This window comes from Ylistrum balloti, unplaced genomic scaffold (assembly GCF_031769215.1).
Source record: "Ylistrum balloti isolate Yb309-2 unplaced genomic scaffold, AGI_CSIRO_Ybal_v1 Utg369780, whole genome shotgun sequence".
NCBI lineage: Eukaryota > Metazoa > Mollusca > Bivalvia > Pectinida > Pectinidae > Ylistrum > Ylistrum balloti.
The window spans coordinates 72219-98448 of NW_026781969.1; the positions used below are offsets into that span (position 1 = coordinate 72219).

Sequence of the window (26230 nt, forward strand, 5' to 3'; positions counted from 1 at the left end):
AAAATCTGTGCAACAGTTGCTACCAACAGTGCCACATGGGTATATACGCTATATCAAAATGCCATTCACAACAATTAATGCCAACAACAACAAAAGACAGTATCTAGCCCGGCAGATACCAACATAAAAGGAAAATGTCAAAAGTTTGATAGGCATCAGGTCATTGGTTGTATATACCCATATGTAGGCCAGTTGACACCTAGCTTTGGCAATATACGCACATATTTAATCCAATACAACAAAATAAAAAACACAATAGTAAGTCAAAGGAAACATAAATTTAAAAAAAAATGGCCCCTTCTTTCAAGTTCCGGATTTGTTAAAGAGCCAACAAAAACCCCCTTTGTGAAAGTGGTGGATTTTGACAGAAAGGAATGGGGATGGGAAGAGTTCCTCAACCCAATGGCTGTAGCCTCCAGGTAAAATTCAGAGTGAACATTGCCCCATGAAGTTTGGGGAAATAACCGATGCCAACGGCGAAAGTTATTACCATAATATAAAGCCGCAGCAAAACCAGACGTCTTGGACATAGTCTGCACAATGTCGGCCTGAGGGTGAGACTGCACATATATGTGAACAAAGATGTGGAAAGCAGAGAGCCACTGTTCAACTGATTTAACCTGGAATGGTTTTTTTTGTCTAGGAACCAACGCCAATTCATTGGTTTTTAAACGAAATCAATGTAGTTGATTTGTGTTAAGTAGTTGAGAATTAGTTTGTGTATTTTTTGTTCTACTGTGCTAGATTGTAAGATTGTGTGGATGTTGTTTGTTGATATATTTAGTTTCCCCAGTTCTTGTAGGCGTACTGTTGTGTGTTTGTTGCTTCAATGACTCAGCCGGCAGCGTACGGGACACTGTAAGGATTGACAGATTGAGAGCTCTTTCTTGATTTGGTGGGTGGTGTTGCATGGCCGTTCTTATTTGGTGGAGTGATTTGTCCGGTTAATTCCGATAACGAACGAGACTCTAGCCTGCTAAATAGTTCACCAATCCGCTCTGCGTCGGTGCAACTACTTAGAGGGACAAGTGGCGTTTAGCCACTCGAGATTGAGCAATAACAGGTCTGTGATGCCCTTAGATGTTGGGGCCGCAAGCGCTCTCCACTGAAGGAATCAACGTACCTTATCATTGCCCGGAAATGTTGGGTAACCCGTTGAACATCCTTCATGTTAGGGATTGGGGCTTGTAATTCTTCCCCATGAACGAGGAATTCCTAGTAAGCGCAAGTCATAAGCTCGCGTTGATTACGTCCCTGACCTTTGTACACCCCGCTTGTTGCTACTACCCAATTGAATGGTATAGTGAGCTACTCGGATTGGTCCCGACACGGGGGTCGGTTTGCCTCAAGTCGGTTTGCCAAAAAGAAGAGCAAGGCTGGCAGGAAGGCAGGCATCAAGGCAGGCAATCAGGCAGGGAGTCGGGCAAGAAAGCAGGCTATTGGTCTAGCCAGCTTATTCTCTGTCCGTTTTCTGCTCTTCTAACTCCATAATCAAATAAAAGTTCTTCGTTGAAGTTAAATTCCCTCACCGCTTGGATAAAGATATGGGATTTGCCCCTTATTTTCCGCTGTATGGGTTTACAGTTGATATTAAGTCTTGAGTGGCTGATTAGCTGGCCGAATGTTCCTTCAACCTTTTCTGGATGGCATTCACATGGTATCCTGTTGGCATTTACGCACGTTTGTTTCCCTCCATCGTTATAAAATGTGATATAGTTGGCATTTTCGTCCTTTACTTCTTTAAGTAGGGCTTCCTTTCCTTGACTTGCTGGGGCATGTTTTCCATGGTAGTTACAAACAATTTCCCCTTTTCGTATTAACAGTGCTTTGTTTCTGAAAATTCTTCCCTTCTTGGGGTCCGTTGCAATACTGCATTTAGGCCAATCCTGTACAGATACCTTTTGCATTAGTTCATCATCGTTTTTTGGATCTCAGCAACAAGTTTGTTCCTTTGAATAATGGCAGATATCTTCCTTCTCATGAGGTCTTTATCCTTTTAACTGGGACGCTTGTCGTTGCCGCAAACTTTCTCTGCCAATGCTCGGTACTCTTTGTCCTAAGTCCTGAATTCTGGAACCTTTGTAATCTGTTCCACTCTCTTCTTCTTCGTCTTAGCATATTTATCAAGAAGCTTGCTGGCAATTTCTTTGAATTCGGCATCATCACGAATGTATTTTGCTTGTCTGATTGCTTTGAGAGCAATAACTGGCCTTACTCGATACTTCTTTTCTTCTTGGAACGTCCGCACCATTAGGGTGCATTTGTTTCGTCATGTCCAACACAACTTTTTCGGCAATTTCTTGCACCAATTTAGCATCTGTTGCTCCTTCTGGTTCCTCGTCCCAGCTATCCGATGTGCCATTGTCTGAGTTGAATTCGTCTATTTCTTCGTCCGTTTGTTCCACTTTGTCAGGTTTTCGGGAAACTTTGGTGGCCTTTTCTTTCCTTCCTGTTTTGTCTTTGGGACAACCTCCCAAGATGGCAATTGATTTCACTACGCTAACTGCACTGGACGAGGCAAAATTCCGGTAGTATCTGTCTCTGATCTGAAATAGGAAATGACAAATAATAGAAACGTGTCACTTTATCTCAACTTCAATACAAACAGATTATCTCAACTTCAATACAAACAATTACTATTTATATATCGAATGTTTCATTAAAGTATTCAGTACTGTGTTGTGAACTATTTGACATAATTATGAAAAACAATTTAATCAACATAGTCAGGGAGTCGGGCAAGAACATAACATAATTATGAAAATCATCATTGAATCTATTACATTTTATCCTGTCTAAAAGAATGTCACCGGGTCCTAATAATTTAGCCGGCTCAGGTGTCCGGTTTGCAGAGGTTCAATTTACATTTAGATAATGACAATTGGACCAAACAATAAGACCTTAATATCCAGTCTTCCGGAATATACAGGGGCTGGTTTAGACAAGCTATACTGTATATTTAATATTATTTGATAAACTTGCATTTGTACTGTGGCAGAGAAAGGTTGCTATATCTCTTTACTTGTTTTCCGGGACCCTCTGGCATGCTCTTTCGATGGCCTTCCTTGCATTGTTTGCTTTGATCCTTTTACAGCCTATCTTTTCTTGCAGCTTTGCCACACCTGTACTCACTTTCGCAAAAGCCCCTCTGTCATGCTGAAGTAACATTTGTTTTTTCTCCATGTCTGTTCACTATAGCACTCCTTATATTCTCTACGTATTTCTCCATGAATGGTATCATATGGTCCTTCAACTCAAGTTTAGCCACGTATTGTTATGAGGTTTTGTGTTCTGTGATGTCTATAAGAATATAGTCCTTTCCATCATCGGTTACCTTGTTCATCAAAGCTCTTTGATAGTCTTCCCACCTAATGTTTGTTATTGACGCAGGACACATCCCATACGCGCAGACACTATATGCTGCAACGTAGTAATTGAGGTTTGCTACTTCATCACGAGACTACACACCTGCAGACTGCACCAAGTTCATCATTTCAGGTTTCGCCTTTTCAATAACCTCGTTGCATTCTTCAACGCTTTAGGATTCGGTGCTGTCCCTCTTTTCCGCCTGTGCTCCTGGCCCACAATTATGTCATTTCCTGTGGCATGGTCCTCGACTTCGGTCATGACAGCCTTAACCAATCGTTGTTGTTCATCAGAAAATCCGTCAAACATTTTATCAATTTTTATCAAAATTTTCCTACTTTTAAGGTAGTTTGCGATGGTGGATGCAGCTACTCTAACCTCCTTCAGGAGGTCAATGAATTCTTTGACTCCCTCTGTTGACATTTGCTCTATCTCAAACACATCCTGTTTTCATCCTATCCAGTACAAGATGCGCGTCACGTAGCTTAGATGATTTCGTATGACACTAGGCTTTTTTAGCATGGTTTTCAACCTTCCTGTAAATTCCACAAACAAGGGTTGGTCTCGATATCCCGATGGAACCCGCAACAGATCATCTAAGTATTCTCGCTTTGCCTTGGTATTGTAGACTAATTCAGCATGATGCTTTCGTTGTTAGGCTACGGGTAGCTTTCCGTGGTATTCTGATAATTCTTTCAAAAATGGTTATACATACTATATATTCCCCACATTGTATTTAATTTTCCTAGAAGATACATTTCAAAGTATCTTTCTATGTATGTTAGTTTTGATATTAGAAGCATTTAATCAATGGTAAATTGGATTAAAATCGTAATTCCGTCGGGATAGGGGAAGAATTTTAGTATAAATTGAAGCAAATTCTTTATAAACCAATACAAAATATCTATTTTCTGCATTTTTCTTAATATGCCTACAAAATGGAGTTTAAATTATATGTCTATGTTGTTTACTTATAAAGTTATAAGGTTTTAATGCATGTCTAACCGGTCAAAATTGTCAATAATTATAATACAAATGAATTTCATTGATTAGAAAATAAGATTTCACTTACCTTAAGATAGAATATAATATCCCAATTTACACATTAAATGCAGAAATGGTAATGAAACAAAATCATGTTAATTTTTATATTATTCCTATTCAACAGCTTGATACATAACTGTCACCTTCGGCATACAGGTAAAACCTACCTAGGTAGTTTGACTCAAGTGTCACTGAGACGGCTCATTCCCCGAACACCAACTCTGCCAACTTGAAAGGAGGGTGTTTATAAAGGGAATCATTTGATGTTATAGTCTGTTTCAACTAAGAATGTCTACTTGTCCTTGTAAATAGGATACTTTCATATCAATAAGGAAATAGGTAGGTTTTTTTTTACATATACAAATGTAACACATTTTTGTAGTATATGAAGTATTACAAAATAGTTAATCATTACAATTATAAATACTAATAATTAATATCATATAAGATTATATTTAATTGATAAATAAAATTTAGTAAGTCACAATGATACACTGATGTCTGTTATTAAATTGTATTTTACCCACATTTTAGCATTAAATAAATTATTATCTAATATAAATAGTAAACCCCTAAATGAAGCTGAATTAGCACTATATATGTATGACAATACATTATCCATTTATCTTGATATTATGTCCTTTTACAACCTGTGATAATCAAGTAATCCATAAGTCCACAAAACACTCTATCCAAGATGCAGAAGCTCGGATGCTGAATCAGCATAGGTCATCAGGTCGATTGTCCCAGTCTGGTAACGGTCCTTCAAGTCGGCCAGGCGTCTGTCAATGTTGGCGTATTTCTTCTTCCGGTGTTGATTGTTGCCTCCTGCGTCTCTCTGAATCCGGCTGATGTCGTTCATGTTTTGTATGTCCTTAAACGTCTGGATGATGGTGTAGATGTTGGGGTGGACATGCAGTACCTTCTTCAGTTTTCCGTGCCAAGCTTCCAGATGATTGGTAGTCCGGCGTCCCTCGGTTGAGAAGTGGTTCCAGGTGGTACGATCTCCCTCTATCCATTGCTTCGTGACGTAATCGGTGAATGGCAACACGGGATGTGGAATGTCAGCATCATCAGCTTCTTGGAGGGTTTGGAAGCGGACGTCCTCGATGCGGTCTAAGGGGATCAGTGGTAGAACAGCAGCTCGTCGTACAAGTAGCTTGACGTCGTCGTTGTCACGGTACAGTGTCTGGAGTCCGGTAGACTGGGCCTTTCGCCAAATGCACTGGATGAAGTGGAAAAAACATCCCTTAATGGTGATACCGTGGAAAACATGTCGGATGGCGTTGTGTGCAGCTACCTCAAATTCACAATTGACTGTCCCCTCACATTCATTAGTCTCAAGTTCTGCCTCTTTGATAATAGTGTCGTACTTTGCACTCCATCCTATCAATAAAGATTTTACATCATAAATAAACTATGACAACAAATTTCAATGATGCATTTTATCAAATACACCTGTTGATCTAGTGTGCAAAAACCATTTACATTATTGTACATTGAATTATTAACTTAAAGTGACTTCAAAAAAATTTTTTTTCTTCTTGCCAATCCCATTGATACCTGATATTTTTTTAAGAAGAAAAAGCAGAAGAAACTATCATAAGAGTAAAGGAGATCATTAATTTTCTTAATGTCTCACTAGGAGTCGAACCTGGGACCTCTCGCCAGGGACGTATATAACAGAGTTTACTAATTATACGTCCCTGCTCTCGCTTACTAGTGTTACACTTTACCGAATGAGCTAACAATGTCTCCCTAGCTGAGTTGGTAGGAAACAGCTAGTATTTACAAGGCTGACCTAAGATTTTCTTTAGAGGAATTGCAAGATTACATTTGATTATACAGATTTTTCTAGATATAATGATATAATATTAATTATGTATCGAAAGTGTTAATGATCACAAATTTATGCATACCTATAAGGAGACTTGGGTTTTAAAAAAATCCTGAAGATTCTTAATTAATGGTATAACATTGGTACTTTATTTTTAAGTTATAGACCATAACTGTTACTGTTCAACAGCCTGTGTTAAATGTAACGCACCTCATGATGAAAGTTTACGCATGCATATACAGTTAATGATAAATAATTTTAAAAAGTCAACAAAATGCTGAAAGCAATAACTATCAATAGCATTTACTACAATATACCTGTAAAATGAACTTTGACATAACCATCTTCTGGGCTGGACAGGACTTCCACTGGATACAATCCTGCTTTCCACTCTTGTTATTTCAAACTACTCTTTCTTGCCCTTGGCAATTCAACTAAGTTCAAATCTCTGCAAAAATATTGATTTTACAATATACAAATAAAATTTGACATTTACTCTTTAGATGTACCCGGAATCTGTGGGGGAAAGAGTGTGAATGTTTTTTGTAACTTTTTATTTTTTTCTTCAAACAGAATACATTGAAAGACAATAAACATACCACACTTTCTTATTTATATTTTATATCCCATTCAGCTTTTCTTCTTACAGTCACTCATCATACACTTACATTCATACATCACCTTCACTTCATCTATACAACACTCCCAACTGGTATATTAATTATATAGGATATATTCATTCATCCTTCACCTATACTACATTCACTCATATTTCACCTGCACCTCATTTATATAACAAAAACACTCATAAAAGATTGATTCACTTATATTTCATACACTACATTTTCACTAATTCTTCATATATATATCATACACCTATACAAACTCCCCTGAAGGAAGTGTTCACTCATTTTTCCACTATGTATACATATTCACTCATTCTTCACCTATACAAACATTCTTACATGTTATTATCACTCATACTTCACCTACTCAAAAAACACAGAACAAATACACATAACTACATAAAAGGAATATATCTCAGAAGGAGAAAGAGAGGGAGAGAGAGAGAGAAAGAGAGAGAGAGAGAGAAATTAAGAGGGAGCTGCCTGGGAATGTATAACCACATACTAGAAACACAAATTTATGATGCTAAGTTATCTCAAGAAACTTTTCCCATTTTCTCCATACTTTTTTAAACTCATCCAGTACCAGATTCCCTTTTCCAGTAGCTATGAATTTCTGGACACAATATGTTTCCTTAATTAGATTCTTGAGACCATGAATAGATAATTCCGTTTTTAAACATCTAGAGCTATAGATGTACTGTTTCATTATCAATATTATTGTGTTGTCCATAGAGCTGTCCGGTTATGGGAATTGACCTTCGGTTTCGGTTTCGATTCGGTTACTTGATTAAAAGTTGATTCTCGGTTTCGGTTTTCGGTTTTATTCAACAATAGATCTATAACTTGTTCACAACTCGTGAGACAATAAAATAAATAACAAAATATGATATTCCAACTCAAACATGAAAGAGAAACAAAAAATATACCACCTGGTATTTCAACAAGAATGCACAAACCTATCAACAGTAACAAGACAGAAAAAAATAATAGAAAATATAACAGGTTTGGTTTCAGCTATAATGAATATGTTATAACACAGTCTGGAGTTTCAAAATTCGAAACTTGTTATGGAGCTGCAAGTGTGCAATATGGTTCAAAGAAAACAGTAACAATAATAACATAGGCAAGACTAGACTGACTAACACTTCTTGTGCCATGAATGAGTATTGAACAAAACTGATTTTTTGAACACATCAGGGTGTTAATTTTCCTTCTCAACCAAGTCAGTACCACAGTTCACTGTCGCAGGTTATGTCCGAGAAAGGTAAGTTGCTCAGCAAAAAATGGCTCAAGACAGGATCTTCGATTGGAGATGATGAGACCAGATTTGCTGAACATGCGCTCGCTAGGAACAGAGGTGGCTGGTATCGAAAGAAAAACCTGTGCCAACTTTGCAAGGTTTGAGTACCTAGTCTTGTTTGTTTTCCACCAGTCGAATGGAGATTTCTCAGGTTCCAAAAGTTCCTCACTACAAAACAACTAAAGTTCATGTTCCATCTTTTCCCGTAGATTATCAGTTGAGTGCTCAGAAGCAGTCTGCTTCTTCTTATCTACCATTTTCTTGAATATTTCCCACACAGTCTTCTTTGACGTCGTAGCAGTCTCTGATGACTCAGTCACACTAGCAGACTGCATTTTGATGTCAGATTCACATGCACTCGGAGTTTCGATAACTTGAGGATTCTTAGCATTGTCTAACATCAGCTGCACTATTTCTTTTGCTGTCCGGTCTCTGGCTGTGTCATCATTGAACCCATAATTCTTGAACCTGGGAGGTATGTGGGTATTGCAAACTCAAGCTTCATCTCATATTCAGGCCATCTGGCATTGATGTTGGCATGTATCTGCTTTCCAAAATCATTCATTTCAACGTCTTTCATCTGCTCATTCAAAACGTGCAGGACTGGGATTATCATTGAGCTTGTAGCATATCTAGACGCAGACATCATGTTTGTTGCATCCTCAAATGGTTTCAGGGCACTTACATAACTTGCAGCGATCTTCCACTCAGATTTTTTAAGATCATTTATCTTATCGTTCGTAGCTAATACAGCGGTTACTGATTCTCTTTGCTCGACTAGTCTCTCCAGTAAATAATACAATGAATTCCACTTTGTTGGGCATTCACTCTTCAGACGATGCACAGGCACACCCAATGATTTCTGCTTCTCAGCAAGGCTGTGTGTATCCTTTGCGCTTGCATGAAAATGTTTAGTGATAACTTTAGCCTTCGCAATTACTTTTTCAAGCCCGAAGAATTTCTTGACTGCATCGTTCACAGCAAGTTGTAATGTATGAGCAAAGCAATTGAGAGGAACGAACTTAGAAGATGGAAGTTGTCTCATAGCTGCTTGCACATTTGATGCATTATCTGTCACAACATAGATCTTCAATGTCCTTTCGTTATAATCTGGGATCCATACGTCGAGGCAGGAAAGTAGAGCTTCAGATATGTTCACTGCTGTGTGTGATTCAGGCATATGTGCAACATTTAAGCAGTAGTCACTGATGGTGAAGTTATCTGATAAGAAGTGAGCGGTCACTGCCATGTAGGCATCTTGTGCTACTGAGGTCCAATGATCTAGAGTAATGCCCAAGGACACACAATCCTTCAGTTTTGATTTTATCACTGACGATTGCTCCATATATGCCACACATATTGTAAGCTGGCTGAAGGCAATGAATGAATTCACGAAAACCCTGGTCATTTACGATGCTGACAGGCTGAAGGTCAATACATATCATTTCAGTTAATTTTTTATTACAATCTCTCTGTCTCTTGTCCTGAGAGCCCCACTTTTTGTCCTGTAGGAAAGGCACCATTTTTGTTTGTTTACTTGATGTTCCTGGGGATTCGCTGGGGACTGCTTCATCCTGGAACGAGCAGAATATTCCCAATTATAGGTAGGGCCTATAATATATTTGAAATATGAATTCAAATTTAAATTCAAACAATCCATCTATTTACTCTCCCAAGCTATCATTCATTCATAAATCTTTTAATTTAATTCATTTTCCAAATATTTTTATCTTCTTTTTTTTATCTATTTATCTTACTTTATTAGGGATCGTGATTATTATTCCCATATATTATTCCTGTCTGGGTACGTCTCTTTAAAAGTGTGGCCATTTCGAAACGATCTCTCAAAAGAAAGCTTTTATTTCCGCATGCATTTGATCGTTCATATAATCCATTTTATGAAAACGGCCCGTGTACTTTAGACTGCAAGAAACATTGCCTGAAAGTCTGTATTATTAGGTAACTTGAGTTGAACACACGACTGTTTTTTTTTTTCTTAGAAACTTACCTTCAATTTACGCTTCAGCGATGCCTTCTCTTCGAGAGCTTTTTTCAGCTGTACTGCTTCGGTTTTATGCGAAGTTTCGATATGTCGCGTGAGATTGCTGGTATTACCATAACGTGCTGCAACCTTTTTACCTCCTGGGCATAATTTACATTTAGCGAATGTTTTATTTTTTCCTAGTTTCTCGAAATATAGCCACACAGGACTGCTTTGCTTGACGCTGCCCGCCATAACCACGTTGTTACTGTTGATACCGAAAGTACGGTTATTTGTGCGCATGCTCGGTTCGTATTTCCGGTTTTTTGAGACTACCGATATCGAGTTGCCTTTTCGGTTAACCGGACAGCTCTAGTTGTCCACTACAAAATTGATATTGTTCCTATTCAATATTCCAAATAAAAAGGATTCTTTATTATATGCAAAAGGTATTGAAAGACTGTCCACAAGATATTCAAAATTCTGTAAAAATCTTTGTACTTTTTCACATTCCCATAGGGCATGAATAATTGTTTCTGGTTCTGTTCCACACTGGAAACAGGAAGAACTATTTTCTATCCCTATTTTTGATAGGTAAGTGTTAGTAGTTAAAATATGCTGATTTATCCTATACTGTAACCAGTGTAATTTGGTATTTTTTGTTACTTTAAAAGGCAATTTGTATATTTGTTTCCCATGTAAATGAGATAAAATGTACCTATAACAACTATCTCCAGTCAGAAAATTGGGTTGTCCTCACAAAAATGAGAGATAATGTCCCCATAACATCTTCAGATTACTATTTCTAGTCTGGAAGTTGGGTTGTCCTCACAAAAATGGAAACATCCCCATTTTGTGTAAGAAAAGATTTTGTCCCCTGCATAAATAAGAAAGAATGACACCACAATATTTATATCAATATTGCCAAATGAAAACAAAAAATAATAAACCAGTTTGTCCCTAGAATATCTCCAGCCACACAGACAGATTGACCCCACAATGTTCTCATCATTATCTCCAACAGAATTTCTAACATTAGAGATCCAATTATAAATGCAAGAATTTGAATCATAGCCACAAAGGGATGCTTCCTACCAAACTTAGTTTAGATCCGACTAGCGGTTCAGAAGAAGTCAATTGTTGAACGATGAATGCCACGGTATGACATAAGCTCACCTTGGCCCTTCGGTCCAGGTGAACTAATAATCTATCCAGTACACCTCAAGAAATGGCAATGTTCAAGAAGAATTGTTTAAGGACTGATTGTGTACGGACCATAGATGCAAGATGATTTGAATAGCCTGCTATTTGATGATGGTGGGATAAACATACAGCCTTACAAAACTGTACTGTATAGTGCAGAGATGTAAAATATTTAACATATATATATTCTGTACTCACAGCAACTGGCTTCAGTGCAGGAAAAACATCTGAACATGCATCATCGGATTCAGAGTCTGCTACAAGATCTGTAACATTACAAAAAAAGAAGGATCTGTATCAATAATACTGGGCTTTTGTGTAAGAAAGCACTTTGGTGCAAGAAAACATTAAAAACAAGTATTATATGAAATAGATGTTTTTAAAAACTATTAATACATCGAAGCACCCCGGAAGTGCATATCAAAGATAAAACTTCTGCATAATCCTCTATCAGTCACTGCATACACTTCTACCTGGGTACATACTGCCAAAAATATCTGTTATTTTTACAGGGTTAAGACAAAGTCTAGTTTATAATACGAACATTATGAAGATCTGAAAGGGACAGATTTTCCATAACAGGTCATTATCATGCTAGATTTAATTGCTGATCAGTCTAGAATATTCTAGGTTATCTTTCACATAAAGATACATGTATTACAGAATTCATTATTTTTAGTGACAACATTACTTCTGAAGTTTTTCAAGCAAATATTGTTTTAAAACATGTCACAATTGTGTATTTACTTGAGATTAAATTAATAATTTTGATTTTGGATAACATATTTCAAATTGTTTAAATTTCTATGCTGTTTTTTTTTTTTTTTTTTAAACATTTGCATTTTCACTTATACAAGCTACTGATTCTAATGGAAAAAAATATATTAATACCATTATCAAGCCCCATGCCATCAATTTCCATGTCAATATTCCAGACCATGTCATCAGCATCATTCTCTTCCATGTCAAAACTGCTTTCTTTCCTCATGGCACCAACCTCCGGTGTTCATCAGCATTTTCCATGTCACTTTCCTGTGACAAATGCAATGTGTCGCTAGTCATGTCTACATCACTTCCCTGCCCTGTTTCACTAGTCTTGTCCATGCCGATTTTCTGTGACACATGTTCTGTGTTATTATCCTTGAGCTTGTCCATATCCCTTTCCTGTGACACATGCACTGTGTCACCAGACATCTTTACTACTTGTTGCATGATATTTCTATTTTCCTTCTCCATGTTATCAACTGGGGCCTTAAACAAGATAGGTTTGTGTTCATCTTTCTGAAAAAAATCGAGAAGTATATCCTTTTAATATTTCACTATATATACTTTTTAACATTTAACATTAAATTGTACAAATGGGCTTACAGTCTCTGTCCCCTAATTAAGTCCCATAGTGAGCTGTAACATAACAAAAGTTGTATTTGATATCCACGTATCAAAACTACTTCTGTTTACAGAACAATTTTAAGATAAATAGATAAATTGACAACTTGTAAATTCTGAAGTCCCAGGGGCTTTTGTTTGGTTATCAAAGCACCAAAGGGAACATGCATTCTGCATGTGTCAAAAAAAAGCTTTTAAAACTCAATTTTCAATTTGCTAAAATCTAAAATTTTAAAACAAATTCATCAACTGTAGGCAATTGATTCTTTTTTTAATCTTTAACAAAAAACTGTCATCTTAGGAAGGCCACAGACACTACAGACTAGTGTGACTAGTGTTCAGACATTATTATCTAATTGTCTAGATTTTGAAAAGAGGACTAAAAACACAAAAGTATTGAATAACTTTAAATGTCGCTCACCTTGTATTTATGTTTCCTCCAAGGAAGATTAGGAACACCATAGTCGTACCTAAGTTCTTGGCCTATTTCAATATCTCTTGTTGAAAACAAGCATAACATTGGCTCTGAACCTTTTAAAATTTTTCTCATCTTGCAATTTATATCCCTGCCTTGACCATCATTGACCATTCTTCCCAATCCAGTTGTTTTTGAAGCATCAATGCTGAAAAGATAGATATGAGCACATTTATATCTGATATAAAAAACAAGCATCAATTAAAGTGAGATTATCAATATAAATCTGGGACTTGACTATGCCAGTAGATGATTTGGATACTAAATCTTAGAGTTGGAATATTTTGGCATCAGCAAAATTTGGTGTTCAGTCAAAACAGACTTGTTTTACTTTTGTGGGTTGAATTTCTCATATTTTTTCATCTGATGTGATTTATATATACTCAATGTAGTGAATAATAGTATTTTGTACCAGTAAGTTGTCTTGTTATGATCAAAAAAGAATTTGAAGCCCGAGATGGAATCATGGGCTTCACATTCCTTCCTGTTTCCAGCCATGGGAGCTGACAAGTTTCCTTTGTACTCCAACAGAAATTCTCCACGTGAAAACCGTTTACCAGCAAACACTCCATAACCTAAAAATACAGTATGATTAAATGCAATTATATTGAAAAATTGTATGATTTTACAGGACTTAAGTTTTTTCTGGAGGCTCTCATGGGCCGATAATGGGCCCCATTCCCAAATGAAATTACATGTATTTCAAATTTTAGCCAAATTACCAACAATTGCATGTTACTCCTGGAATTTTCATTCCAATTTCAAAAAATTTCTTCCCAAAATGAGGTGAAAAGGCCCTTTCCCAAATCATTGAGATAAAGCCCTGTTTTGTTTTTTAAAACTGACCCACCCTTTTTGTGGCCCTCTAGTGGTGTACCGATAATCAGAAACATTGATTAAATCGAATTTGACATGGGTCTGACTCTTATTATAGATTCTGGCCGAGAAAGATTGATAATGCATTTTTGCCATGTCAATAATTAAAGCGAAGAATGTACATACAGTTGTCTCTCTTGTCTTTTGGTTTTCTTTACTGAATAATCCCGGAGTTACCCATATTGCTTCTACTGAAAACATGCTGACATTTAAGCATTGCTTGACTAAGATTCATCATGTGTAATCATCATCAGTAAAGCGTTTTAAAAGCAGGGATCAAGTAATACACTGCGCGAAAGACGAAGAATCTGGATATTTTTTCCATATCGATTACATTAGTTTCCGTAACCTTTTGGTTCAGTTTGCAAATGATAATAGATTATCAATCGATTCTGATGGTCTGATTATCATTTTCAAAATCTGGCTGATTCCAAGCACTAATGTACATGTACATGGAAACCAGGATTGTTACTGGAAGCAAAATCGTTCCTCATGTAGGTCTTATTGACAATCAGCAAGTAAGGTTTTTACTACGAGAGCTCTTTGCAGAAATTAATTAAGATGTTAACTCAAGTGACATAAGTTACAACTCTTCCTTACCAATGAATGTATCAATAAATTTTAAACTAAAATCCTCTTCATTGTTTCCCTTCCTGGCATCGTCGTCTGAATTATTTGGTTTCGCATTTCTTGACCTTGTCCTGTATGTTTTTGACATTCTGTTAAAAATAATACAAAGACTTTAGAAAATTTTTCTTTTTATGTTTTACTTTAACCTAATAGAGCATATTTGAAAAAAATGTTGGCTAAAACGTTGTTCAATAAATGTTTCATATGCAAAAGGAAAGGGAAAATGCAGGGCTAAACCAGGGTTCGAACCCAGGACCTTCTAAACTGTAGATGGATGCTCTACCGATTGATCTACCCCTGAGACACATAAATGTGGTTGAACCGGTGTGACCACAGTTGTTTGTTTAGTAAATTAAAATGATGAACCTGGTAATCAGATGTCTTACTGCAACTAAACTAATAAACTATGCAAAATATCAAATCAATGACTTAATAGTTTGTCCAGGAAAAACCAAACATGGTAGTGCAATATATATATACGCTGTAAAACCTTTAAAGAAAATGACATTGGTGTCCAAATGGAAAAACTTGAAATTCATTCAGTGATTGTAGAAAAACACTGTCGTAATTTGTATTTACATACCACAGAGAACATGTATCGGACATCATTAAAGATTTGTCTGAACTGTTACAAGTGTGCAGCAACTACCAAAAGTTCGGATACAATATTGTCTTTACTGGTGACTTTAACCTACCTATATCCAGCATAAAGGAAATTGAAATCAAAACAGCTGTTCTGAACATTGTCCAGTTTATTCAAAACCCAACACATCAACTTGGTTCCATGTTAGATCTGTTTTTCTCAGATTACAAACATTACTCGGACCACCACCTCATTTCAGCAGTCATCAAAATCTGAAACATTACTGTGGTAACTGTCACTAATTCTTATAATCGTCTACACATTTTATAGCAAGTCATTTAACAGAGTAAGAATTGTTGTTTTATAAATAATAAAACAAGACACTTCTGATACAGAACAAGTTCTACATTACTTGAAAAAATAATGTTTTTATACTGCAATTAGATCATGGGGCCAACATATAAACTCGGATCCATAGTAAAAGGTTAGCTTATTGCAAACAGTTAAGAAGCATTTACTCCCATTTGCTTTACAACAGAACAATGATGGGCTTATTAGCAGACATTGGCTTATTTGCCGATAAATACAGTAATTTACGGCAGGGGATAAATGCTACATGCAACACTGTGTAAGCTTGTTGAATCTGCTCACCTTGTCAGTATCCTATTACAATAGGTTTTAGTGTCAGGACTGGCCGAAATGAATCAAAGTGGCTTGAGCCTTTGTAAAAACGTGACTTGAGTTATTGATCAATATACTGCTTTTAAGACGATCAGTACAAAAAGTAAGTTTGTACAATGAAATATAGACTTAGTTTGGTCAAGTAAAATATCACTTTAACAAAGATTAGTAGTGAGACATTTCCGGCTTTAACTCAATATACGGGAATTTCCCAGCTAGGGCCTATTATTATTAGAAATATAATCAAAGTACTGAGAGGCTAAACGTGCTGGAAAATGTTTACAAATAATCGCTAAGCTATACTACTTTCCCCATAATCCTACACTTTGGAATGCAAAAATTACTAAAATAAGAGAACCAGAGGCTATTTTTCTTAGTTTTAAGCGGTTTTATATCTTCTTTAATTCTTCTTTCAAAATTGACGACAAAAATGTGAACAAATCAAAATAGGTAAAAAAAAATACACACAACCATGTATTCATCGCCAACAAGCCAAATGATAAATAGCTCTATGATGAAGGTGACTAAATAAAACCTTTGAAATACCCAAGATGTTGCAATTACAATCCTATCAATATGAGGATTTAGACAAATCGAAAGGACTTTATACATACTTCTTTATTCTAAATGTATTGCAAAGTAATAGTCCTTACTTATTATAATTATATTTGTGGTTGAGGAAAGAAGATAAGGTGTACACAGCATTTCAGATAGATAAAAGTGTAAATAATTACATTAAATGTATTTACATGCCTATCTTCCATGAAGTATCACGGTTAGACTTTTCTTCCAGTAATTATATCTATAAAGACATAGTTCTAGGAGATTAAACCAGACTTCCATATATATACAATATTTTCAGTATAGCTACTACTATTTCTGATCTCCAATGCATTAGATAATGTCACCATGACACGCTAAATGAATAAATATGTTATGGAAATATTTCGTTCTATTTAAATAAAAATTATAAACATGAATATTTTGGGTTTTGTTTTATACGCACTTTGTTTGCAGGAATATTTTTATTTCGAGGAACTTTGATACACATTAACAAACCTTGAGAAATCAGCACAATCAACCTTCATCAAATAAAACTAAATGACAAAAATATAAGTTATAACAAAGTCAACATCATGATCAGTACAGTATTAAAAATATATTATTCATAAATCATGAGTACCAAATGTACCTTGCCTACGAAGCGCAAACTTTTTTATCTTCAAAAACTTGAAAAAGTGTCATGGCGGTGGGAGTGAAAAACCTGAAGTGTCATATCGGCGGGTGTGCGCGTGGGACGAACTGTCCAATTTTGTGACGTCTAATGAGTTAAAGTGATGTTATATATTAAGACGATCTCGCCACAACGACAAGGATTAAAGCAAAATTGATGTTCTGTTTGTAAGTTTTGTTTGTTTATAAGTGCTGTTAGTTGATATTTGAAACCAAGCCCCCAGGCTAGCTTCTTATCATGGCGCCAACTCGCACAACAGTGTTCTGGACGTTTACGTCATGTCGAGAAGGATTCATAAGCTCCGCCATACAGTAAATACACTGTAGATCAAGTGATGCAGTTACAGTAATCTTTGAAGATACAAGAAACCATTTTTTTGCTTACTTAAAGTAAATATGGTTGTTTTCTAGGGATATTCACAGCAGGCGATAAGAATCACGTCAGCTCGATCTTCTTCAGAAGCAGAGGTCGGGGATGTCCGTGAGCAAATTCCGTAAAATATATTGTTTAAAATTTATCAATAGTTCAAACACACTGTGCATCCTTTTTTCAAATATATAGTAATCGTATTATTTTTAAAAAAATAAATTAATTGTGGATGGTTTTAAAGTAGCGATTTGAAAGATCGCGGCATTATTTACGCAGAAAATTGCCGCTAGGGAGCTCTAACTCTTTTCGATATCTCCGCCAATGAGAAGGCGTGGATCGGTAAATTTTGTCTGAAAGGCCGTCGCAATAGGCTATTACGTACTGAGTAAGTTTAGCCTAAAAAATAATTACCATATGATATAATACAATAAAATGTAATTTTTCAAGAATTGTGGGCCTAAATTTAATGTAAATTATAAGTACTTCCAGAATATTTATCATAAAAAATGAAAAAAGGTTTCATAAAGAAAAATAAAAAAAAATGTAAATTGTCCTTTTGAAACCTCCATTCGCTTGCATTTCTAATACCGAAATGTGGTGAAGGGCCTGAATAAATTGATAGGAAAGCCGAATGAACCTGACGTTTGGATATTGTGGCTTTGGATTTTTCTTCTTTACAAACCCCATGGCGAGGTTTAAAAGTGCGAGCTAATAGGAAAGAAAAAAGGGTCAGAGTATGGTAGTACTAAATTGGGGGAAAAAATGTACTATTTAGAAAAAATATTGATATGAAGCACTTAAAAAGCACTAATTACCAAACAGAATCTAAGGTTATCGAAAACAAAAAAAACATGGAAAGGAAGTGTAAATAACTGAACATACAAATCAAATACAAACAATGCAAAATAAAATACAAGTAAAAATGCAATACAATACAATGAAAAAAGCTATTGGTTAGTACAACATACAAATATAAGGACAATAATTTTATAAGGATATATTAAGAGAAAGATCTTGTAGATGACCCCCTACTAGTTTTTTTATGTGTTTGTGGTCTTGCGTGTGTGTATATGTGTAGTTTGTTGGGGATGTATGGTCTTGTCGATTTGTGAGTGTTGAAGCGGAGCTCCCCGATGTAGTTCCCTTGCAGCCTTTTTAATTGATGTACGTGTACGGTTCTAAGTTCCCGTCCCGGGGTTCAGGTGTGAGGATTACAACTTTCATGGTGTATAAAGGGAGAGTTGGGTGTAATAAATTTGGTTGTTATGTGAGCATTTTGTCAAGGTTTGTAAGCTCGAATTTGATTGGTCAAATTGAATGGGTTTGGGATGGAAGTTTAGATCAAACAAGAATTGACATACTAACAAATAATGGAATTCATCACCTATTTCTTGTGTATCACAAAATGGACATAATCTAGTTTGATGTTCCAAATCATTTCTACTGCCAGTTTCGACTATGAATTTATGATTATTTTTTCTGAACTTACCTATGGATGCCGGATACCAAACAACGCCGCAATATCCTCGGTAGAAGCGCGAGGTATCTACTTCGCCCTTGAATATATTCAAAGAAACAAAGTTATGAGAGCTGTTATCAATTCAGACTTTCTTTCTGTTCTACAAAGTCTAAGTAATAGATATATCGAACATATTTTCATTCATAATACATAAATACTATATCATGAACTTGCTTTTAACTTTCGTATTGCTTTTTGCTGGGTTCCTGGGCACATGGGAATACCAGGCAATGACAAAGCAGATCGTGCCGCAAAAGAAGCTTTATCGCTACCACCTGTTGTTTTTAAACTTCATTTTACCGATTTTAAACCATTTATTAAACAAATTTTAAAAGCTCAGTGGCAGGAGGATTGGAGTACCTATACCAATAACAAATTGCACTCCGTTAAACCTGTTATCGGTGAATGGTCCGGACTATAGAAACAACCATCGAGACGAAGTTGTCCTTGCCCGTCTTCGGATGGGTCAAACGTACCTTACGCATTCATATGCGTTGAAAGGAGAATATAATCATTGGTGCATAGGATGTGATGAGCCATTAACCGTTAAACATTTTTTATTGGACTGCATTGGCCTTCTGTCTACTCGAGAACGTTTTTATCGTAACATTACATGTCTAAAATCCCTTTTTGAAACTGTTGAGATTTGTAAAATTCTACATAACCTGAAAGATGTTTGTCTATATGTAACCCCTCAGCTCTTTAGTGATGAGACGACTCAAAAGTTTGGTTCTTCCATTTAATCAATAATTAAGAAAACCTACAACATAATAAATACGAAACTAAGGAACTTACTTTCACTTTCGTTGTAGGGACACATGATATACATTTAACTGTCGCGACAATATAAATTGGTTTGGAATATTTGATTATTTCCTAAGACTCACCAGAGACCCATGAGGTACGTGGCACAGCTGTCTCTAAGAGTCTTGATCATGATCGTCCAGCAGTCAGATGGAAAGTGACTGGTAATGGACATGAACAGGGCTTTGGTATGTGTGCAGGGTGGCGTGAGTACGTAAATACCCGTGCAACATACACTCTTCATACAAACTTCGTACTAGTTATGACACGAGCACAGGACCGATATTATGTACGTAAACATAAATAGCTTAGTGCATTGAGTACATTGAGTACACCCTGTTACATATATAATAGACTATGACGTACCATTTTAATATTTTGTGTTAACATACCCATTTATGATTTTTAACATTTGTCTTTTACCTTTTGATTTGTTTAATGTTATTTCCTTTTGGATTGCTGTGTGTTTTACCGTTTGATGGCCCTAATGACCTTTTATGTGTTGACGGGCCGTTAAGAATGTAATAATAATAATTATATTGTATGAGGCTCCAAAAGGTGATTCAAAATGTCATTACCAAAACGCGGGATGGCATTTCATTAAGGACGATATCGTTTTGGAGATGACATTTCAGTCCTTATCAATGACTAAATAATGGTACAACACTCATACCGTCCTGTATAAACTAATGATATTTTCATTTCTAGTTTTGCCAGTGTTTTGACGCTATTGTCCCATTACGCCAAAAATAACATGAATGTCTTTAAGAACGATAAGGCATCAGAAAGAGAATGAATTGGGATGATTTAGATTTCTAACCTATACAATAAAATAGTTTCGTGAGTATAAAATGTCCTGCATTGTAATTAATTACCTCGTATGATTTAAAGAAGAATACCTGAATCGGACATCGGAAACAAAATGTGTTAAATTCATCATTAAAATCTATACCGGAAAGATATTTAATTAACAATATGTTTAAAAGTGCCAATTAGTATTAAATGTACCTACCACTGAATATGAATATATCGTGTACAAATACTGTGTGCATTGGTGGTAATTACTGATATTTCCGATCGAATACTACAGAACCTTGGATTACCTTTCAGATACAAAATGTCGTAATAATTTTGATTTCTACGGGAAAAATTCACAATGCACACTTATTTATATTTTGACGCTCGAATATTGTTTTTAATGCAGGAAACCACCTTTAAAAGTCATGAAAGATACTTCTAGATAAAACTAAGCCGACATGACAACCCTGCGCAAAAAAAGCCTTTTTATATACTTAAAGCAGGAGAAAAAGACAGAGAGACTTGCCTTTTTAAGACGCATGAAAACTTTCAGTTCAAAATAAACAGATCATTCCAAGAAAACATTATAAAGGACAAAGCCATTGGTGGCATTCTTGGGAGAATCACATGCAACATCGAAAACAAGCATTGCATGTACCGGGAGTGTAGCGAGTGCAAGGACAAAAGTATCCCTGTAGAGACAAACGTCGAATATGGTATGCAAACAAGGGGGTACAAATGGAAGAGCAGGCGAACGTAAGGGAAAAGCAGAAGAATGGCACTAGGGTCTCTTCAACGGTGAATGTGACAGTAAAGGAGAAGCAGTATGGTTACCTATAAATTCTTTCCGAGGAACTGATTAAAGATGTCGCAAAAGGCCTCCAGACATGCATTCAACATTCACAATCAATACAAAATAATCCGACACCTTCACGAGAGTCTCGCCCATGAAGAGATTATGAAGTAAATTGACTTTTCGGAAAACCATAATTGTAAATATGCGGAAGAAATTCAAAGCATGCATTCAGGGGGATCGCAACGGCAAATCTCTTTCGTGTAGGCTACACTCGGTATATTCCTTTTGTACGGTTTCAGATTGCTTGAAGCATGGCCCTGGTATTATCTGGACCTACCTCCACCTAGTACTTGGAAGAGCTTCAAACCAAAACAGGAGCGACTAAAATACACATCATCAGTGACGGTCCGACTACACAGTACAGGAATAAGCAGTATTTTCATCTTTTCTCGAAAAGGATGTTCAATTATGGTTTTAATGAAGCAACCTGGAATTTACGGGAAGCAGAACACAGGAAAGGGGCCGCGGATAGAATCGGTGCAGTAGTAAAGAGATAAGTGGATTAATAAAACCTTTCACCCCTTATCTCATCCCAAAGGGGGTGAATGGTTATTTTTCTCTTACCCTGTTCCCCGCTGAATGTAAAGACGAAATAGAATGTTTGTAAACAAAAACACGTTGAGAGCGTATGAATATGTAGTGACGAGACTGTAACAACCGCGTCACGCATTATTGTGATATCTCGCACAAAATATAATTCTCATTAACGGTACATTTCAACATAAAAAGGCATATTTATTATATACAACCAATTTTAATGTGAAAGTATTGATCAGATGGGTTCAATATATATACACAAAAACAACAGATTATCAAATCGATATTTTGAAATGTCGTCATTTATATGTCAGGTGATCAAAGTCCCTTGTGTTCATTCACCATCGCTATCGGTGTCGGATAAAATGACGCGCGCACGAGACCTCCCGAAATTTCTTTCTTTATGAGGTGCCTGGATAGTAATGTTAAAAGTACCTCCTTGAATTGTACACCCTTTGAAGATAGTGGATGTTAAAACATTTGTGTCACACAAGGAAACGCTGTTGTGTTGAGTGTTTTGATGAGTCTGTGAGGTGAGTGAATTCGAACTTGGCGGCCGCGTGTGAGATGAAATAGGCCTAGTACTAGTGTTAAACGTTACGTTGTTTGGGACAGGTACAGTCTGGTTATTTGCAAATATTGCTGATATCCTTTCTTTTTAAATGTTACTGAGGATTCTGTCATTGTGGGTTTTTATGTCCTGGGATGTGGACAGCTTGAGTGTCCGGGATTCCTGTTTCCAGCAATTTATGGCACAGATGTTTCCTCACACTGGTGTTAGTTAAACGTTTATTATCAAATGAGCACCCTGGCAGGTTTGCTTTTGTCGCCATTGTTTTCATTAATGTGATAAATTCTGCCGACTGGACCTCTCAAGAACCATTGCTCCTTGTCTACGGAGTTAGCATTGTTAGTTACTACGGCGAGATAGAAAGGGTGATTAGGATTAGAGAAATATGCTGGTCGCTTGTCACAGAAAACTTTGTTAGCACGAATAGGACATCTTTGAGGGTTATTCGGAGTAGCGTACATGATTGGCTTGCTCTCTCGTACATTCGTCACATCAATTCCAGTTTTTGTCTTTTGTTTGTCTTTCGTTATAAGACAGGTACTCTATGTTCAGTTCATTGTCACAAGACAATTCAATATCGCCCCAACACATCGTGATCGTTTATTGAAAAGAAATGCATTTAATAATCACTAAATAATTTGTAAAAAATATATAATGATAATCACATTATCAAGTAGAAATGCACCAAGTAGCCACAACTGACTAAATCACAGATAATAAAGTTTTACTTTAGCAACAATATAATATGAAAACTTGTCACTTAAAACATTGAGTCTAATACTTCCTGCACTACTCATAATAAAAAACAATTTCAATACAGTCCATACATTTTAAACTGTCAATAAATGTTTTTAAAGTTCTTGAATATTCCAACTATGTCATCTTCTCTTGATGTTGTCACATACATGAAACCACGCTATGTTTTTGGTACAACAACATTGTATTCCAACTCGACGCTTGACATTCATATTATTAACAATTACAAACACAGATGAGACCAAGACTAACGGGTAACACTATTGACCTGAACATGGGCATTAAAATGTGATTACACGACAGGTGTTTGAGCTCAATATTTTCTTGGAACATATTCATCCCTGTCTGACATGATTTTCTTTGACATCAGCAGTACTAGTCCGGTCATTTTATGATATGACTTCAAACTAATTGCAAAAGAATTCATTTTGTTGTATTTACACAGAACACGACACGATTATTATCATACCAAAAGTCTAGAAAAATCTAATTGGGGGAACATTATAAAAATCGCTACTGAAGTGGTCATATAATGTCAACACGACGTATTGCGCACATGGGCCGCCGTAGAGAGATTTTGACGCGATACGTCTCATCGGTTGGACGATGTCGGATGCAGTATTATTGAATTTGAGACACGTTTACTTGTTGATAAGTGACTATATGTTTTTGTAAATGACATATGGAAGTGACATTATAAACTTTTCAATCAAAAATTATCTTTTTATGCCATTCTTAATAATCCGACAACATGAAGTCAAATGAGTTCGGGTTTTGTTTACATCCGACTATACGGCGATATCGGTCTGCTCGATGTGCATGTAATTACTGGTTTTGTAGCCGATCAACTGACAATATCACATCAACATTGCCAATTAATGCATAATTTGGCGAACATAAATCAAGTTTTTTGTTATTTGTATTTTTTTCTCTTGGAAAATATCGGGCTGAGGGCTTTGATATAATTTTTTATGTATGGAAGCCTTGAGATACAATATTACGGATATTACAATATCGTGAACCGCATTGATAAAAACACGATAAGTGAATCCCTTTAGTGTATTATGGCTGTTTCTGTCGTATTATAGATCACTTATTATTGAAATAGCTCATTGGGGCGAATTATATCATGGTTTTCAGTTACATGCACCGCCATTTCATTTGTTTAGCAGAGCGACGGGGCCCTATAACAGGGATATGCTAAACCAGTATCGTACAGGGAACGACTTGTGTAGCCGGGTTCCAATGCTACAGTGTTTTATAAAACAACGCTGGATTCATTCCTTTCATACATTTATTTAGACGCACCAAAAGACCCTACAATAACACAAATAAAACATATAAGTCCATGTATAAGACATATTACAAACTACGCACTGTACATTATACACTGGACATGGAGTCAACTTTACTTTTTACACATATTTATATTTCCCGTAACGGTTACACTAAACTTTACGAATTCATCAAAATATATATATCCAATGCCAACACATGATAAACTATAGGATTTACCATTTGTATTACACAGATGTAGTTAATAGTTAAATAATATATATACATAATATACCTACCCTATCAATCTGACAGGGGTCTCAAGAGATAACATCTTTTTTTACAATAAAATGATCTATGGTTCTGTTGAAAGAAAAACAACAAAACGTAATTAACTATATTTGTAATAAATTTCTTTAAGATAATTCTACAAAAATTATTATTCCCATTACAAAAGGAATAATGAAAAACCACAAAGAGATCTTTCAATTTCTTCAAATATTTCAATAAATACGAAAATACTAATTCTGTAAAAGTTAACTAACATTATCGTTTAAAATAATTAAATGATATTTCAAATGCTTACTATTTTAAAATGTGTATTTGCCACCACAGTCGTCCGTACGTAGCTACATATAATTGCGACTGTCCATGTCTCTGCCTAGCGCGTGAATAACGATACAGAACATACAGGTGCACGAACAAGCATGTAATCACGTGACAACACATTTACATAACAAAACACAGGTGGGAAATTCTTAGAACACACACTGACAAAACAAACCGGTTGGACAAGTACATTTATAAAAATATATATAAATAGATAAAAGTAAAATTGACACTACCACACTTGTTTGATGGAGATGAATACTACTAAATTGCTGGTACGTTTAGCCTTGTTTGTGTACATTAATTACAAATGATATTATATTCAATACATTATTCACAAGCAATTCATCAATTCACATATTTTTCGGAGTATTGTGAATCGAAAGTTTTTTTTTTCAAAATGATACATATATTTCACTTATTTCAGTCTTAAAGTATTAATTTAATAATGAAAACAGTCATGTTCTGACATAACCTTTATCGCCATAAATTTACGTTTGTGTATGCTTACGGTATGATATCATGATGCCGTATTCGGATTTGTTTTATTGTTTTAATTTTGTTTTATTATGTTTTGATAATTTTCAGTATATAAGAAAGGCTTTACCTGATCCAGTCTCCAAGCTAAGTCTCACTTATTTCTTACTTTTTATTTCAGTTTCATTATTTCTGATTCATTTAAATACCCTGTATTATATGTCACATATGTTTTAATAAAACATGTCTTATTATCGAGGAAACATGTTTTTCCCGTGCGGACGGACGATTTTCAGACCAAGGTGATACAGATTTATACTGAAAGGGTCGTATAGTATATAATCGGCGAACGATTTGCACGCAGCAGACGCTGTATATCACCAGACTTGTAATGTTAATTTCAGGACTGGGAAATTTATTCCACATGCCTTTTT

General features: G+C 35.8%; 2 protein-coding genes across 2 annotated transcripts; both read right to left on the reverse strand.

The window, feature by feature from the left end:
- Positions 1-1436: 1436 nt before the first annotated feature.
- Positions 1437-3183, reverse strand: LOC132544082 (uncharacterized). Its single transcript, XM_060207648.1, has 3 exons — positions 3133-3183; positions 2211-2546; positions 1437-1886 (listed from the first exon to the last, which is right to left on the reverse strand). Exons 1-3 carry the CDS (start codon positions 3181-3183, stop codon positions 1437-1439), a joined length of 837 nt encoding a protein of 278 aa, XP_060063631.1.
- A 5402-nt stretch (positions 3184-8585) lies between these two features.
- On the reverse strand, positions 8586-10412 carry LOC132544083 (E3 SUMO-protein ligase ZBED1-like). The gene is made up of 3 exons (XM_060207650.1): positions 10185-10412; positions 9674-9750; positions 8586-9546 (listed from the first exon to the last, which is right to left on the reverse strand). Exons 1-3 carry the CDS (start codon positions 10410-10412, stop codon positions 8586-8588), a joined length of 1266 nt encoding a protein of 421 aa, XP_060063633.1.
- Positions 10413-26230: the final 15818 nt, after the last annotated feature.

What these genes read in the sequence shown, in the direction of transcription:
- LOC132544082 (XM_060207648.1), bottom strand. Translation starts at nt 3,183, where the DNA reads ATGGAGAAAAAACAAATGTTACTTCAGCATGACAGAGGGGCTTTTGCG. An exon ending in ACAGAGGGGCTTTTGCGAAA is followed by an intron (nt 2,547 to 3,132) that starts GTGAGTACAGGT and finishes TTCCTATTTCAG; the next exon opens with ATCAGAGACAGATACTACCG. An exon ending in GAAAAGAAGTATCGAGTAAG is followed by an intron (nt 1,887 to 2,210) that starts GCCAGTTATTGC and finishes GTATCTGTACAG; the next exon opens with GATTGGCCTAAATGCAGTAT.
- LOC132544083 (XM_060207650.1), bottom strand. Translation starts at nt 10,412, where the DNA reads ATGGCGGGCAGCGTCAAGCAAAGCAGTCCTGTGTGGCTATATTTCGAG. An exon ending in CGCTGAAGCGTAAATTGAAG is followed by an intron (nt 9,751 to 10,184) that starts GTAAGTTTCTAA and finishes TGCTCGTTCCAG; the next exon opens with GATGAAGCAGTCCCCAGCGA. An exon ending in CCTTTCCTACAGGACAAAAA is followed by an intron (nt 9,547 to 9,673) that starts GTGGGGCTCTCA and finishes CATTGCCTTCAG; the next exon opens with CCAGCTTACAATATGTGTGG.